Source organism: Chiroxiphia lanceolata, chromosome 4 (genome assembly GCF_009829145.1).
Source record: "Chiroxiphia lanceolata isolate bChiLan1 chromosome 4, bChiLan1.pri, whole genome shotgun sequence".
NCBI classification, from domain to species: domain Eukaryota; kingdom Metazoa; phylum Chordata; class Aves; order Passeriformes; family Pipridae; genus Chiroxiphia; species Chiroxiphia lanceolata.
This window is the reverse complement of record NC_045640.1, coordinates 68678702-68696671: the sequence shown is the minus strand read 5'-3', so window position 1 is coordinate 68696671 and position 17970 is coordinate 68678702. Positions and strand designations below refer to the sequence as shown.

At 35.7% G+C, this 17970-nt stretch overlaps 1 protein-coding gene across 4 annotated transcripts in view; it reads right to left on the bottom strand.

The window, feature by feature from the left end:
• SCLT1 (sodium channel and clathrin linker 1) overlaps positions 1–17970 on the bottom strand; it is a 36604-nt gene that overhangs the window by 10158 nt on the left and 8476 nt on the right. For all 4 annotated transcript variants that reach the window (XR_004356520.1, XM_032684851.1, XM_032684850.1 and 1 more), the window contains 11 exons: positions 16767–16832; positions 14241–14311; positions 10351–10441; positions 10088–10179; positions 9267–9444; positions 5336–5434; positions 4758–4829; positions 4021–4095; positions 3356–3501; positions 2787–2979; positions 1248–1444 (listed from right to left, as the gene is read on the bottom strand). Coding sequence is in view for 3 of the 4 variants with exons in the window: in XM_032684851.1 (XP_032540742.1) it covers positions 1248–1444; positions 2787–2979; positions 3356–3501; positions 4021–4095; positions 4758–4829; positions 5336–5434; positions 9267–9444; positions 10088–10179; positions 10351–10441; positions 14241–14311; positions 16767–16832 (1280 nt within the window). In the remaining variant the exon portion in view is untranslated. The remainder of the gene's footprint in view (positions 1–1247; positions 1445–2786; positions 2980–3355; positions 3502–4020; positions 4096–4757; positions 4830–5335; positions 5435–9266; positions 9445–10087; positions 10180–10350; positions 10442–14240; positions 14312–16766; positions 16833–17970) is intronic.

The following is a 17970-nucleotide window of genomic DNA, read 5'->3' as shown; positions in this document are numbered from 1 at the left end:
TCCTTGCTCATGTTTAGAAAATTGGATTCTAATTCCACTCAAACCATTGGCATTCTGACAGCCAAGAAATGCCAAGCTACGCTTAAAAAACTGTGACTCCAAATATTGCACGAGATACTGGAAATATTATGGTTTGAGCTGAGACTATGTAAAGCTTTATAATAATAATAAACCACAAAAAATCCCAAGATTACTCTAAAGGAAATGAAAGGTAGCATTCCAATTTTAATAGGGTAAAAGCTTTGCTTTCTTGTTAACATGATAGTAAGCAGCTTCTAAAATCAATCTGAGCCATGAACCATCCAAGACTGCATCCTGTGCTTTAAGTGATTAAAGAGTCATTTCAAATTTATAAAGTTAACAGAGTGGCATATCCTTAATTTTTCTTCTCAAAACCCTAAACAATAATGATATGTGCAAAGTTATATTCTTCTCTAAACATTTTAAAGAAGTGAGACTTATGAAATCAAGCTTCCTGGTTTAGAAGTTACTGTGTACTGGTCTGTCAATCTCTTCCAACTTTCAACCAATTTTGAAGGGGAAGAGATCTTGAGGACATAAACTTCTATGCAGTTCTATAAAAATATCAGGCTCATCTCTAATTTATAGTCTACTTGAGCTGACAGAGTTTCCTGAGCTTAGAAAGAAATAAAGCATAAGGCAAACTTGCAAAACTGAAAATATTCTTGTATTCTGTGCTGCAAATCCAAGTATCAGCCAGTTACTTGGCAACATAGATGAACTAGGATAAAGTAAAGTTTATATCGTAATTTTTCTTAGGACAATCACATAACCCGTTTGTATCTTCAATTATGACAGCAACTGCTCAGAATAGAACATTAGATGTGTATTGCAATAGGTTTTTGTCCAGTTTATTCTAGAAGTCTGGGACTAACTCCACAACTGATGTTATGGTGACTTTTCTAAATAGGTATAGAAGTTTTCATAATCCAAAGCTAAAATTCTCTAAATTGAGTCTGCTGTATCTTGAAAGAGTAAATTAAAAGTAATACATTCCATTTATTTTGTCATTACAAAAACTGACATATTATCAGCAAGATGTGAAATTTTTACTTCAGTGCTAACTTCACAGAGAGCATCAAAAGTTCTGTTTAGATCATTCTTCCTTGTTTTGTTGGAAGCACATCATCTAGTCCAGTTGGTTTTTCACGACAGGTCTACTGCCCTATACCACACAGTAGCTAAAACACTAACACTTTGCAGAAGAGGAACAAAACTGCACTTACTTCAGCTTTCTGATCCTGGCTTCTGCAGTTTCAGTAAGCTTTTTTGTTTCTTCTTTCCACCGGTTGGTTGCTTTTTGCTGAGCTACTAACAGACATCGAAGCTCAGCAGTGGACTTGTGACTGGTGTCTTCCATTTCCTTGAGTCGAGCTTCATACCCATGTTCTTTCACAGCATGCTCATGCTCCATTGTGCTTATCTACAAAAAAACACAAATCGGGTACAATCAAATCTCTCACGCTTTACTTGTTTTGTTTTGTTTTACAATGCTTGAGGTAAATTTATAAATATTTGTTGAAAGCATATAACATACAATAATTACACTTGTAATTAGATGCTCAGAGATACCTGTTCCCAAAGCTGATTTAAGCAAATAGTATAATTGACAATAAAGGATAACGAGTTGTGTATGCTTATTTTTTGTAAACAATCTTTATCCTTCTCCCTTGTGTTTTCTCCACAGAAACACATTCTTCCATTTTTGTCTAGCTAAAAATGTGTTAGGAGTTTCTTAACTGCATCTGAAATCCTTTGTACATCAGAGGGAAATAGGAGCAAGCAGTAAATGTTATTTGTGACTATAATGGAAGCCTGTCTGACTAAAATGAGACAGACAAAGATTTGGTATATGCTTTATAACCACTGCCTATCTGTTACAAGACTCTAATCCTTTGGTTTTAAGCTTTGTTTGAGCAAAGGGTTCTGGAGTTGGACAAGACTTCCTGCTAAATTTGACAGCTTCCTTTATATCTTGTGGTGCAAAGTGGAGACTAGACTTGAGATGGTCCCCATTCATAACTTGAAAACTGCTTACTGAGTTTGTCTTCACTGCTGCAGATTCTTAGATCCCTTTTCAGTATCTTTACTTTGCAGAGAGGAAAGTACCAGCTATATATGTTCAGAAAGCACATCAAGGATCAAAGCTGTTCCTCTCTCCAGAAGGTACTGTGAATTTGCTGAGGTTACTACTGATTCATTATCCTACATGCAGTCTGTTCAGGTGCACCTAATGGAACACGTTCAAAAAGAACAACCATCTTTCAGCTAATTACTTTGTTTGCAACTACTCTTATAGAAGAATGCTCTCTGTCCAGAAAATACAGAACAAAAGTTTCACAACCACTCTATTAAATTATTTATCAGTTACACACTGCCCTAGCAACATGGTGGACACACAAGTAGAGGAACACTCTGAGTTCAAAGTCAGAGAGATATTTCTAACACATTAGAGACAATAAATAAATGAAGATCTGGAACTGCAATATTATTTAATCTATTCATCTTATAAAAAACAAAGAATACTTGGGGTCTTCTTATGAAGGAGAATTTAATACACATTGAAATACAATTTAATTAGCAGAGACTGAGTTACCCAACAGATTCTGAGGACACAATCCTACAATAAAATTAAGCAGCAACCAGGAAGCACCATTGAAACTTCTAACCTTAATTTAAACACTTAATGATTTTCTCTTAGAACTGCTGCCTTGTTAAGCAAATATAAGTTTTACATTACAATTAAAATAACATATAAAGCATACCTTTATTTTAGCTTTTTGTTGAGCCTCTATTGCCAGTTTTCTCAAACCCTCTATTTCTTTTTGCAATTGTTCATTCTCTTGCTGAAGTTTTAGTCTTTCTTCACTGACAAAGGCACTCTTTTCTCGTTCTGAATCCAGAATGCTTTGCAATTTACAGATAGCTTCCTGGCAACGAGATTTCTCTTCCTCAGAGCTGAAAGAGAAAGAAAGTCCTGTTGGAACTCAAGAACTGAACAACTACTGAACTAGAGAATAAAAGATATAGACCAGGGCAGATCTTTGGTATGACCCAGTACAGCTCTTCCCCCATTTCCTTCTGAAAGTTTGTATTAGCTCAGCATGTTTAATGGGCTTGGCAGCTAGAACTATGCAAAAGTCAGGAAAGAATTTTATCAAGATGATGGAATTGATAAAATCAATCTAATATTAGATTTCAGAATTATGGTATCTTGATACTATGTTTGCTACTGATTAAAAAGATGTGACAAAACCCTGTCACATATTCAACAATTTAAATTGTCAGAAATAATTTCCATAGCTTTCTCTTGTATTTCTGTAACATCACTTACTTAATTTCCAGTTGTTTCAGTTTATTTTGTGTTGTCTGTAGACTTAGCTGAAGGTCATCTTTTGCAGCTTCTGCAAGTAAGTACTTCTGATACAGCTGCTCTAGTTTCCTACTGTTAGAGTCATACCCTCTGTCTTCCCTCGAAATCTGAAGAAGAGTAAATGTACATGTAAGATCATCTTTACCTTGCCCTGGTGACTGGCAGTGTAGTATTGACAAGGAGGCTACTTACTCCTCATTGCATCCTATTTGCCAGTGATTTAAAACAAAACTGAATTTCTGTCATTGTATCTGTGCTGCTCCTGCTACTTGAAAAAAAAAGTTTTCAAAGATCTGATATTTATTTAGTTTTCTGTCTATTGAGTTTAACTGGACCAGTATTCTTTCAGATTATACTAAATCTCTCTCTTTTACTTTTTTACACTTTTCAAAGAACATTCTCTTTCAGTTTAGTGTTGCAGCTTTAAAGCACTTTCTGGATTAAAAAAAAACCCAACCAACCAATCTTAAAGTAATTACATGAAAATTTACAATTAAGAAAAGCTACTAAAAAAATAAAATAAGAAAATTAGGGGGAAAACACATGAAAATGGGAAAAATCAATATAACTTTTCCTTCTGAAAAGAGATCTTAAATGTGATGTAAAAATACATACAATTGCCTTACCTTTTCAAGTTCTTCTTCCACTGCTCTCTTTTCTCTAATGGCTCGTTCAATTTCACTCTGTTTTCCTCCACATTCCTATTTTTAAAAGTAAATTTTAAATAGATCTAATAATTCAAAGTAAAAATTCAAGAAGTGCCAAAGCCAAAACTGTAAATGCAGTTCTTGCTGCTATCTATGCATTTGACTATATTTACCTGTTCGTTATTTTCTCTATAGTATCATTCAATGTACAAATTAAGAAACGTAAAATGAAACCTTTTAAAAATAAATTTAATGCATAAATAGGCGCATTAAGCACTGAGTTCTTTTGGTCACCTGCATAATTTATTATAAGTTCCTGGTTCATTCAAGAATACAATGATTGTGATGGACAGACTTTGTCTTAGGACACTTTATCAGCTTTCATATACTTAATTTCTACATACCCATCTATAGATATGCAAAACTCAGCTTTCTATGCTTATCCCCGAAAGAAACAGGGATACTTAAGAAATGTCATCACAGAGAAAATATTTTCTAGAGTACAGATCTCATTGACAAAATGTTTGTGAACTAATGCCTGGAAACATACAGGATGCATTGTGCTCTATAGTAATATCGTATTGTCCTACACAGTCACTCATTAATCATGTTAGTAGGCTTTCTTTTACTGGAATATAGTATTTTATTTGATTAGCAATAACTAGAAGTCTCAAGTGTTTTGCTGTCAAAAGTGTTTTTATCAGTCAACTCCTTACCATCTGAAGAGCTGAAATTTCTTCTGTTAGCCGAGAAACCTGCACATTACATTGCTTCTTTGCAGTGTTTACCTGTTAGTAAAAACAAAGTAAAACTAAAAAATTAGTCCCACAAACTAGTTTTCCATCTTGTTTTTTGATATACACATATATAGCCTATATGTGGTGCATGCATGAAAATATCTGGGACTGCAGTAACTGACAAATCTTATGACATAAATGTTAGAAGAATTATTATTATCAATACTACTTTAATTGAGGGTGTTGAGAAAAAAAAGCACACATGAAGACACCACGAGTATCATTCTTTACATCTTCACAGTGCAGCCTCGTCTACGCCAGTGTCTGCACAGACATCAACAGTTTTGGTTCTTGAGGGATTTAAGAATACCACTTAGTTCAGAGGAATACGTGTCTAGACAACAAAGCTGAAGAGTATGTACTATCAGCATGCTGCCTTGTTACTTATATTATCAAAACATTTTTAAGAAAACTGCTTATGATGACCATGCACCAGCAAGAGCTTTTCACCCTCGGGAAAACCAAAAAATCTTCCCATTCTAAACATCGTAACTTACTGCCTTTCTAATTCTTGCAGCAGTATCTTCTGCAAGTTGAGACATTTCATCTTTCATTTTTTTGATCTCCTCTTCCTTTTGTTTCTCCCCAAAGAGTGCCTAGAAAAAAAAATAACAAATATGACTGATATTTTAATGAGACACAGTACCTAGCACAGAGAGAAGAAACCACATATAATCACTGATCAAAAGACACTTTTTCTCCTTTTTACTTTGGAGCAGTTGACACTGAGACTCAACAAGAAAACAAGAACAGTGAAAACATGTTGCACTAAATGCACATTCTTGTAAATCAGAATCACACAAAAAGTTAGTATCAGTAGGTGCCTTTTTTTATTGGGACTTGCAGATTTTGGCTGAGCATGGAATTTACACAGAAGCAAACACAGGAACTCAGAGCAAATGGCAAAGCTAATTTCCAGTGTTCTATCTCATGCCAGTATCTGTAATAAAAACATGCCAACAATGAGGCATGCAAAAGGTTTCTATTAGGAAACTGAATACCTGTATACACACATACACTCCTACATAAAGCTAAGCATTTTTTATGGTTCATATACTACTCATCTCCGAGAAAACTAAAAGTAAAGGAATAAAAATATATAGGCAACTAAGGAACAAGTATGCAGACCCTTTCAGGTTGGATGCAGTGAACAAAACAGCTCTTCAGCATAAAAAAAAATTGGGAGAATTACAGAAAAAAGTGTAGCAAGGAACCCTTCCTCTGAGGGATGTAAGAAAGTTACTGGTGTTACAGTATAACACAAGATACTGGTCTGAAAAGATTACAGAATATAGGATTTTTTATGTCACCTATCAAGAATCCTAGGTGACATACAGAGAATGTGTATATGCACAAAGGGAGAAAGACATAAAAAAGTCCCAAATGGATGAAACAAGCTAACCTGTAGAAGGTTACTCACTTCAGGCAATAACACGCCATTTCATTGGTCATAATCTCCTTTACTGATCCTATATAATTCAACTTTGCTCTTTATTGCTCAAACTACTCTTAAAATTCTTCTGATGTCCTTTTAGAAGCTTAGCCTTTTGTGCTTTTTAATGTTAACAGAAGCAGCATTATTACAATTTCTACCTCAACCTCAGCTGCGGTTTTAGATTCTCTTGTAATTTTCCCATATCACCATTAGGGGGCACCCGCTGATAACACCGCGGCCTGCCCACACAGCCACGGTACACCTGCTGAAGAGGCGGTTATCGCGTGAAGTGGCATGGGAGTTTGTGGGGGATAAAACGCACTCGCTGCTGGCATGGGGACTGCGTCTTTGCTTCCTGCTCAGTAGTTGACAAGAAGCCGCTGCCTGCCTGACCCAAACCACCTCTCTCCCCCACGCCAGTATCCTGCCAGTCCACCGCTGTCGCGCTTGCTCCTGAAGGGCTGCCCCCCCAAGACTCGCACCAGTTTTTGCCGCAGTCTCCAGCCGGCCTGTTGCAGCCCGCTTCTCCACGCCGGGACGGCAGCTGCTACCGCCCCTCTCCTCCCCCCGCCTGCTCCAACTACAGGCTTCCGCCGGTTCACTGTGCCCACCGGGGTATGAGAATTAAAAATACGGGTTTTTTTTAATAAATAGGCGTATCGTGAAGTTGTAAGATATCCACGTTCCAAGACCTGAACTTGGATATCAGGGCCTCTTGACGGGATAAGGGAAATGAGAGAATTCTTAAAAATTAAATCTTTTAGGGCCATTTTGTACACGAGGTTCTTCTCTTCGGGCTAAGAACAAAGAAAGATCCATCACCTTTGACAGGGGATGGCTTGCAGCTAATTGGGATAAAGGGAAAGCCCCTTTTCAGAGAAAAGAAACCTTTTTAGGTAAAAATAAATACATTAAAACTTATCTGAAAAGGGGGGGATTTTGTGAAACTATAAAATGTATGGAATTTAAACCGAAGGTGTCTTTTCCCCCGGAAACGCGGTGCGAGAAAGACCCAACGCAGAATAAATTCTGCTTTGTTTTTGTTCCCTAAGTTTATTGCCGTCTTTCTAAATTTAAAGAGAGGGATATTTCCCAGAGGGGCTCCCCCGCCTCCTGTCGTTCTGGACTTCCCACTGGTCCCAGCCCGCTCTGCCCCCTCCGCTCCCGACCGCTCCAGCACCGACGCTGCACGTCGGAGCTCTCCCGGCCGCTGCTGTTGCCGTTGTTGTTGCTTTCTGTGTCACAGTGCCGCAGGGGCCACGTGGAACTGCTTTGCTGGCTCAGCAACACGGAAGTGGACAGAGTGATTTTCTGGGTGATATTCTTTATTATTGTGTGTTTGTTGTTTTATTTTGGTTTTGCCCTTTTTTTTAGTAAAATTTGTTACTTTGTTTATACTCCTTCCTTGTAAGTCCCATTATTTTTAATGGATGGGATGTCGGACGTCCCATTGAAGGTCCCACCTCCTCAGTAACATTGTCTTTAACCCAAGACAACCCCTAACAGAGCAGGAAGAAAACAGTTTATAACACAAAGCGTTCACAGCTATGTGCATTTTTTTTATCTTGTTCATTAATAGACTTCCCAGTTTGAAAAATTCAGGATGTTTTAGCCAGAGCACTAAATTAAGAACTGTCTGCTTTGTTTTGTCTCCGAGTTTGAAGAGCAACTCCAGGCTAAAAGGAAGTGTTTATCTTTTTAACTGCTCAACAGTGTTGAACTGTTAAGCCAAAAGAGAATCAGTTCTAAGATCCTCTGCTTATTCCCACAGACATTGACTAAACTGGGTTTCACCTACTGATGGCTACAATCTCTGGATGGGCATTAAAGTTCTGCCTCGGAACCAAACACAATTTTCCATAAGTCTGACTGGAACTGAAGCTTAGCATTAAAACACAAAGAGCCCATATTAGACAAGAGTTTACCAAGCCCTATATCCTATTTTCTAAAGGGCTAAAGAGCAGATACTTTAGGAAAGTTAAGAATTGTGAAAATAGGGGGTCTAATTTTTTTTGATCAACAGGCTTATCAAGACTTGCTGGATTAGGTCCTGTACTTTAGGAAGTTTTGGTGGATCCCCCTGTTGTGTATGTTACTGTTTTCATATCTATACTTCTGGTATACACATCAACCTATGACAGTTTAATCACACATTGTATATAAAAATTTCTTTTAAGGCCTTTCCACATATCTAGATTTCTTTGTTGACTCCTCCTGCACTTTCCTAGTTTTCCTATGTCTTGTCTGAAATGGGCTGATCTAAACTGCACATGAAGGGGCATTATGTTTAAAGGTTGGGTTTTTTTTTAAACTCCCATTATGAACATCCTATTAATTGTATCGAGCACCACTGAGGATTGTGTGAATGTGTTCTTAAGAGAGATCCACACTATCTCCTAAATCGGTTTTTGACTGGTAAGACTAAACTCAGCAGCCAATATGGTATGTTTGAATTTTTTCTGCCATTTTATAATAGACTAATAAACATATTTTCAAATTTTTCCTGACTGCAGACTTTACCCACTCATTACTCAGTCACTTTTTCCGAACACAGGTCTCTCTCTTGGTGCCTTATGTCCCTCATAGAACAAAAAAGTCCCTTTAGTTTAGCTGTTCTTTCCTAGCCATTTTTAAGTGATAAATTCATAACAGAACCTTCCTTTTCAGTCTGACAGCAGAATTTGTTAGTATGTATGTGATAAGAAACTCTGTCAAAAATTTTGGAAAATTCATGTTCAGGTACAGTATTATCACTTAGATCAGATTTATCCAGGCACTCAACATATTGTTTGAAATTTATACTCTATGACAAGCCTAAGTAATGTCATATCCCAGTTTGCTATCTATGCGTTACTAATTTTAGTACAACAGACATAAAAGAAGCCAGCTCGTGCATGTGTATATGCCTGTGAGAATATGCAATCAGGCTCTTCACAACTGTAAGTGATGAAAGTATTCTAATTTCTAAGAAATACCTTTATCCAATGACTTACCTGACTTTTTTCCAAGTTAGCTTCTTCCAAGAGCTGTATGCAGTCTTGGACTTTTACAACAGCATCATACTTCTCACTCTCTAGATTAGCAGCCTTGGCCTGAAGCTCTTTGATTTGTTCCTCCAGGACTGCTCTTTCTGTTCTCAGCTGTTCAGCATCTTGGACAGTAACAAGTAATCTACAAGACAGTAGTAATTTTACTCATTTAACAATAACATGGCTAATTAAGACACTAATCCATTCAGACTGAATAGGAAGCATCTATTCATGAGCTACCCAAACTGCATTGTTTTTGAGTTTGATATTAATCAAGTCCTGGAAAGAAACAGAATTAAAGGAGTTAACTCAGATATCTAATCTCAGAAGAAAGTTGCTATCCTGGGATACATCTCTGAAAATGTTCTATATTAAACCAGAATAGAAGAGCCTCAAAAGAAATAAAGTTTTCTTCTGTGGAGGAAACGGAATAATTTGATGTGGGCAACGAAGTTGCAGCAGCTAGACTATTAGAAGAAAAAACAACAGCTCAGAAATTCCTATTGTTTAATTATGATTGTGCCAGTAAGCATGAGAAAGGGCAAGAGAGCCTCAGAGTGATCCTCAAAAAAATCTCAAAGTTCACAAGTGCTGCTGGTTCAATGAAGAGCACAGCTCTAAATATCCACAGCAAGCACTTTAGCAACACTCGGGCTGCCTTCGCAAGCAGCAGTGCTTTGTTACCTTCTAACGTGTTTGTCATAAAACAACCACTCTCTTTTTGCAGAATCAAGGCATAATTTTTGCAAGTATCCTGTTAGTAACACCCAATGAGTTATCTTTACCTGGTTTCTAATTGTTTTAAACTAGACTGCATTTGCTGCAAGCGTTTGTCAGATGCCGTTTCTCTTTCCCGAGCAGATATCATGTCTTCTTCCTAGAAAGAATAAATGTATTCTCCATGACAGGATCTGAGCTTCCCTAAACAAAATAAAGATATACTCACATAAAACAAACTAAATAACAACTTGCAAATAATTTAACATCGGCATTCAGAAACTGACTGGCCATTCAGTTGCAACAGAAATTATTCCTTTCTCTAGAATACCTTTCTCTCCAATTGGCTGTGAAGCTTCTCTCTCAGTTTGGTCATTTCCTCAAGCTTAGCATTTGTTGCCTGCCAATCTATTTTGGCTTGCCTGTATATAAAGAAAACAATTATTATAGAGGAAAAAAATGGCTACATTACAACTTTGTTGAAATAGCTGTGAAGGGCAGTCAGATTTCATAATACTGTTCTTACAGGGCAGAAGAACAGTATTATTAAAATAATACTGTTCCTTCTTACTATGTGGTACAGTAAGAGAGGAATACTAAATTCCAAAGTCCTGTGGAAATGAATTCTCAAAGTCAGCTTAAAAGGAAGGTGTATGCATTGATTAAATATTTGGAAGGACTAGGCAATCAAAAACTTTAGGTGATTCAAAAGCTTAAGTATAATTAACCACAGATACCTAACAGAGAACTCTTTTACAGAATTAGATTTGACTTTTTAAAGTAATAGTACTAGGAATTTAAAAAAAAATCATTAAACACTTCTAAAGAATTTAAATTATGTGCTTTGTAATTTGAATAGTTTTTACGAGCTGAAAGAGGAAAAAAATAAACCAGTTAATGAATCAAGTTCATGATGACTAGTGGTTCTTCATCCTCAGTACAAAAGCCTATTGAAATCAGCAATCCTTCTACTCCTCTGACTTGCCCTTCACCTTAAGTGTAACCCAATTATTCAGGCTGCATCTAAATCTAAAGACCAGTGACTGACTGTTGATAAAGTTAACGCAAACTGGAGCATTAATAGTCATGAAACAAGCTAGAAAACTACTTAATACTTTTAACAATCAACTTCAAGCAAGAACTTCTTATAGAAATAATTTTTTTGAATTAACAGCATAAAAGACAAGCACATTATACTTACATGAAAACCTTAAGCAAAGTATACATAATCCAAGCAATTTTAGAGTGAAGGCTTTATTTCAGCCTAATTAACTGGGAAAGTTAAATTGAGTACAATTTTTTAAAGAGAAAAATCTACAATAAAAACATTATTCCCAAACACAGGTCTTCATTGCAGGTTCAAAACTTTGATCGTACTCCACCTGAATCACTCATCTTTCTCCTACAAAAAGTACTGTTAAATTCAGGAGGTCATTAAATTGCTTCCCCCAAAATATTTAAAAGGTGTTGTAAAACAAAATAAAAACTCAAAAGGCAGCATAAGAAGGGAAAAATAAGAAAAACATAAAAAGGCCATAAAAATGAGAACTGCTTAAAGTATTAAAAATGCATTTTAATGACCAAATTCAGATTCAGATCAAATGCAGAGGTGTAAATTTTACAGGCAACAAATTGATTTCAAAGATGCAGCTTTTATTCTTTACTGTACAATGCATCTTTAACATAATCGTGGCAAGTTATCTCTGTTTACAAGCTTTAAGATTCTGAAATGCGGATATATGCCCTAGTAATGCCAAGTTTCTTAGTTTGTGTGTTTTGTCTAGTCCACACAAACCTAAGTCAAACCTTAATTCTCTAATACACAAGTTGGTTTTTTTTTAAATCTCTTTTTCCATTCCAGACTTACTACTCAATCACCATAAATCATGTAAATCTATTAAAAACATCCCAAAGGATTAGGATTGTCTGTGCTAGATGCTACATAATCCATGTGTCCTATGTCTGTGTAACTTCATGTTAGAGAAGCAACCAGTGGAAATATTCCAGACTTCTTGGAGAACCACTGCAACACTTACTTTAGGGGTAGGTAGAGCTGCTGTCATTAACTCTGGGAGTAAGACGTAGTACTGTTTTTAGGGTTGCAAGGACTTTTAGCTGATCTGAGAGGAATATAGCGTAATCAGCGCCTGTAATTAGAGACGCGAAGTTCATCTGGGAGCCTCTTTACCCAAACTGAAAATACTGTTGGGAAGTAACAATTTCAAAGGTTGCTCATGATCATCGCCAGACAAACTAAACAGTTACGAAAACTCAAGACAAATGTGTTGAGCAGTCTTGCCCACCTGGAACATACTAAATCAGAAACCTAACATTCTGAAATGAGGACAATGACTAATCCAGCCCTGTGGATGTTTAAATGAAAGGCTAAATTAACTCACAATTTCACTAGTTATAAAACAGCAACTAATCAAAAATACACATATATATTTGGGCATGTGGGAATAGAAGTTCAGAGCAAGATAATCCACCAGCTTTCAGTAAGTCACCTTATAATATACTTTCTTCCTGAAGCTGTAGTATAAGCAAAAAACATACACTTCTCCCTTCTACTTTCTGCTAGAGAGTAGAATAGACAGTCTTACAAATCCTTCTGTGTTTTCATAACTGTGAATCAAAGAGTTTGGCCATTTTGGTTGTCATGCCCTATTCTAAATTATTTGATCAAAGTGGTATCATTAAAGAATTTCAGGTAAGTCCAAGGATCGAACTTAAAAAGGGTCTCCCTTTAAAAAATGAAACAGATGCGAGACCAAAGGAAATCATGATTATCAGTAATTCTGACAAAAACACTCAACTGCTCAACCATAACCTGAATGATTTTAAAGTTTTTGTTGGTTTGGTTTTGGTTGTTGGTTTTTTGCTGTTTTGTTTTTGATCAAAACCATTGAGTGGTAGAAATGCATAAATAAACTAAATCTTGATAGAATTTACTAGATGTCTAAAATGGGTTCAGCGAATGGTAATTGCTTTTGTCCTCACTAATTACATGAGTCAATGTAAGCATATCAATGCAAGACCAAAGATTTATAGATTAATTAGATACCAAAACAGTATTTGTATGTTCTGCAAGGAAAGAAATTTAAAAAAATAGAGGCATGGCAATAGCGTTCATTCCCTTGAAGAATTAAATAGTGACACACACAAACAAATTGCAAGTGATGATTGAGTTTGGAAACAGTATTTTACTAGATACACTGTATACCCCATTAATCTTGGATTGCTTATCACAGCATTTTCCTTCTTCAAAACATACTACTCTGGAAAATAGTTTTTCCGTGGAAAAATCCTGGATAATAAAAATGAGAGGTGCTAAGAAGTAAATCCCACATAAAAACTCATCTTCAGTGACTGAAGTAAATCAGCGTTTGTAACCAGATTCTGGTCCTAAAGGTATTGTACAAAGAAAACATAAACAATGTTTAAAACAAAGTTTAAGTACATTATACATTTTAAGTTTATAAACTGAAAATTTCATTTTAAAAAGCTTATTTAATGCTTTAAGTACTGCTATAAAAGAAAATAAATCATTGGATAATGACTCCATTTCTTTTTCTATTTTCAATCCACAAATCAACTGTACTGCAGTTAAATTTGGATGTTGACCTCAAACATCACTAATTTAAAGAGAGAACAGACATAGTAAACTAGCATTGAATAGATTTTGGCTGTAAACACAAATAATCATAAAACTGTGTCACAGATATTGTTCCACATTTTCCTTGATATACTCCAGGAATGCAATTAACAGTATTCTTACCTCTAACTTCCATAGAATGTATGGTTTAGAGCTCTTTACTGATAAATTAATGCAAATTTTACTAAAAGCATTGAAACTTGAAGCTTGTTTGAACGTTCAGATTTCAGAACTGTAATGAGCAACCATGTAATTGGATTTTGAGCAAACTGTATAGTAATGAAAACCTATCTTCAGAGTCAACTGTGCTATGATACTGACACTTTGTTCCTTTTAAATCAAAGGTTAAATCTTGAACATTTCAGGGAAAAGCTGAACCAAACTGGAAATGCATTACCCTAACACTAATGATGCACACATGTCTAACAAGCTTCAGAGGCATTAACTGGAACCATTGTAACTATTAGAATGAAATTAGCAGTACAAACAAGGCCCATGATAGAGCAGCAGGCTAGGAAAAGCTATAGAAAAGATATTTAATATGTTTTTAATTGCCCGGTTTATACCTCAGTTTTTGTCGTAGCTGCTCTAGTTCCACATTCTGTTCTGTCACAGTTCTCAGAAACTGTTGATTGGCCTGCAAAATAAGGAAATATTTGTAACGTGTTCCTTTTAGTATTGAAAATGTTATGTATTCAGAATTTTTATAGGACATTTCTACAGAATATTATATAATAAAAATAGCCAATAAGGTCTATATAACACTATGGCTCGTCTTCAAGTACCAAGATTTATGTAGAGTATTTTAGAAAGGCAAAAGCAGAGTGATGTTCCTTCCCTTCTTTGTCCATATTTTAGTAATAGAACAACTTCACGAGACAAAAACTGTAGTAGCTCAGACCTGTCATCTGCACTTCCATGTAGTTCAGGTGCCTGGAATCCCTTGTGACACTTAGTACCACAGCAGACTACAAATGCTGCAAAAATTTCCTGTGTTTTAGGGACAAGGAACAATGAGCAATTGCTCCTCCTTCATTCTTTTGTATGCAAGCCAGAGTGCTGGAGGTGTCATTCTCCTTCAACTGTCTCCCCATTTGAGAACAATTTCATATTTTTGTTACCCTACTAGCCTTTTCTAGAGCTTACATATATCTTACATTGAGATATTAAAGATGACTGTAACGGCAGGCAGCATTCAAAACGCACAATATTCTCCTTTTCCTCCCCTCTCCTATTAATTGCTAATATTCTTCTTGCTTTTTTGACTGTTCCTAAGAATTGTTTTCGAACACTTCCTACTTCTAAAATACCTGTTCTGAATGGTAAGTTAATTTCAAGACCATCATGAAATACCCAAAGTGAAAGCCCCTCTTGCCCACATGTATTACTTTGGGTTTATGATACCGATAAAATGTCTGATAAAATTACATCAGATAATCAACATCACGAGATCTTTCTACAAATTTCTGCAGTTTACTTCCGTTTTCACTACTCTAAATATTTTAACATCAGCAGTGAATGCTGTTGCCTTAATAATGAATCTCATTTCTAGAACACATATAAATATATCGAACAGCTCCAACCTGAGCACATCTAGAAAACACAGCTGGTTTATCACAATAAAAAACCTGATTAATTACTCTGTCTCTTCACTTTCTATTTTTCAGTTTGTTAGCTGAAAAAAAGGGCATGCTGCTTTATCCCATGACATGCCTTTGGTAACAGATGGTGTCAAATGTTATTGGATAATACAAACAAATAGATTCCCTTTGTCTTAAATATTGTCTGTTTCATCTCTTTAAATTAGTTTAACTCTTTAGTTTAACTGTTTTCTCTCAACATCATTTCTTTCCAACTCTATGATTTTAAGCATACAGTGAGTCTGTTTTTTTAAGGTACCTACTACTGATTTGCTTGTAATTTCCAAATCCTCAGCAAAACTGCTTTAGAGCACATAATTATATTTATTTGAGACTGTTTTCAGAGAGCAACCCCCCAGTAACTCTAAGGTATCTATCTTTAGACAACAGTTAATTTTGAAAAAATCACTGACTACATAAGGCAAAACTTCCTCTTTTGGAGTAGTGTACTGTTTCCAGCACCACAGCTGAAGAACGATGGCACAATTGGAAACAATTCAGACGTCAGCAAAAAGAATGATTAGGTATATTAAAAACATTGTCAAATAACATTCAGAGACTTGACTTGCTCTCAACAGAACACAAAACACAGAGAAAGGAAAAAGAGGCAATATACAAGTTTTCTGTAACAGAGGCATCATGACAAAGCTTGCAGTAATCTTTCCTTCCTACCTACAATGTTTCCCACCAAAGAAACAAGCTTACATTTTAACATGAGGTCATAAGTGAGGGAAAAAAAGTCTCCTTGATAAAGACAAAAGAGACTAGACTGTTAAGAGTAAGTCAGGAGTCTTTTTGCACTGCCAATATTCAAAACAAACATTAAAAAAAAAATCACAAAAGAATCATGTCTTTTGAAGACAAAGCTGTTCAGTCAAAAGCTTCAGTTCATCTTTCACCTCAATTTTTCTACAATACTAAAACTGTCAATTCTGGAAGTCCTAGGCTAAATCTTAGCAACTAAGAAGTCTCACAGTCTAAGGCTGTGGAAAAAGCACCGGAAGATTATTAGAGCTCAGAAAAATGTGCAAAAATGTCAATGACAAAGACACTGAAGTCAACAGTACCAAAACAGGAATGGATAAACATGTGGTAGAGGTAGCATATGAGAGAAGGCATCATTTAAATAAATTTTTTCCTTTGTGAAGATGGTTTTCAATATGTAATTGAAGTACACTAACCACATATAATTCTGAGTATAAGCTTACCACTGAATTCTAGAAGAAAGAGCTCGCATATATTAAAAGGTAACCTCTCAACTACATTGACGTGGTGTTTGGAGTTTAGGAATAAAGCCATCACTAATTGATTTTTGTCTGGTCCCTGGAGAAGTTTGCAAATTTCAGTGGCACAATTTCTTTTTCAACCAGATATTTACAAAGGCCTTTTTGCTTTTGTTTTATACTCCGAGGAAAAAAAAAATTACTAGCTCACTGTTCAGGTTTTACTTACCAACTCTATTTTCTCATTGGCTTTGTGTAGTTGCCGAGTCAACTGCTGAAAGCTAGTCAGTTGATCCTAAAACAAGAATTCAAAGCTTCTTATAATCATCATCATAATAAAAAGTAAATAACTAGAAAATTTCATAGTCAACTGAAAATATTTTCAAAAAAACTCTACATGTAGCAGGAAATTCAGTATGCCTTTGTAGATTTTAATTAGATTGCTTTCAGCTGTTGACCTCATAATTCAGAAAATTAGATATACTACTGAACAATGTATCTAATTGTCACTCAGTTCCAAATTGTCTCCTTCCAAAACTCATAACGCACTTACTCTCAAAATATGAACGCACACATGAGCAGTGCCTATAAAGAGCCACACAAACTATGATGCTACTACAAGCATTTTTGCTAAGCACAATAACAGACATGTACCCATTAATTAAAAAAACGCTTGTACAGATGTGTTTAATTTGCTCTTTGCCATATAGGATGTCTTGAGTCCATGGAAAAAATGGCTCAATTAAGCTTGAGTCCCTGAATGTGAAATCTGTCATCCTAGGAAAACTAGCATAACACAGAAAAATCATCTGCAGCATGTGAAGTGCCTTCAGAGCATAGAAAGGACTGAAGTCCCTGAGTTGAAATATCTATTAATTGTGCTGCATTCATCTAACAGTCTCAAGGTCAAGTATATGCCAGAACCCTATTCCTGCAACTCATTTGCCTACTGTATCCAATCCTTATGATATCCTCTCTTTGCTTTTTGTCAGTTCTAATTCTAGTTGGTCTTAACTATTTCTATTTACCTCTGACAGCTATTTTATAAAAGCAACCCTAAAATAAAAGTTTATTTAACTAAAAAGTGTTTTCGCTGGGTGACCAATAGCATTTAAGAATAAAAGGCTGATTAACCTCACTCTTGTTCCAATGGCATTAAAATCCACCAAAAATTTAGTTACCAAGGAAAAGTGGAATCTGACAGCTGTAAACCCTTCAACAGTTACCAATGGATCTCTACAATCTACTATGTGGGTTACCAGTAACTAACAATACAACACAAGAAATAACTTAATAGAAGAAATAAGAGCAGAAATCTGGAACTACACAAAGATAAGAGTCCTCATTCCCTGAAATAATTATGAAACTTGACAGAGCTCAATAGCTATACGGATATTTATCCAGTTTCTCAGAAAAGATCACATTGCTAAGGT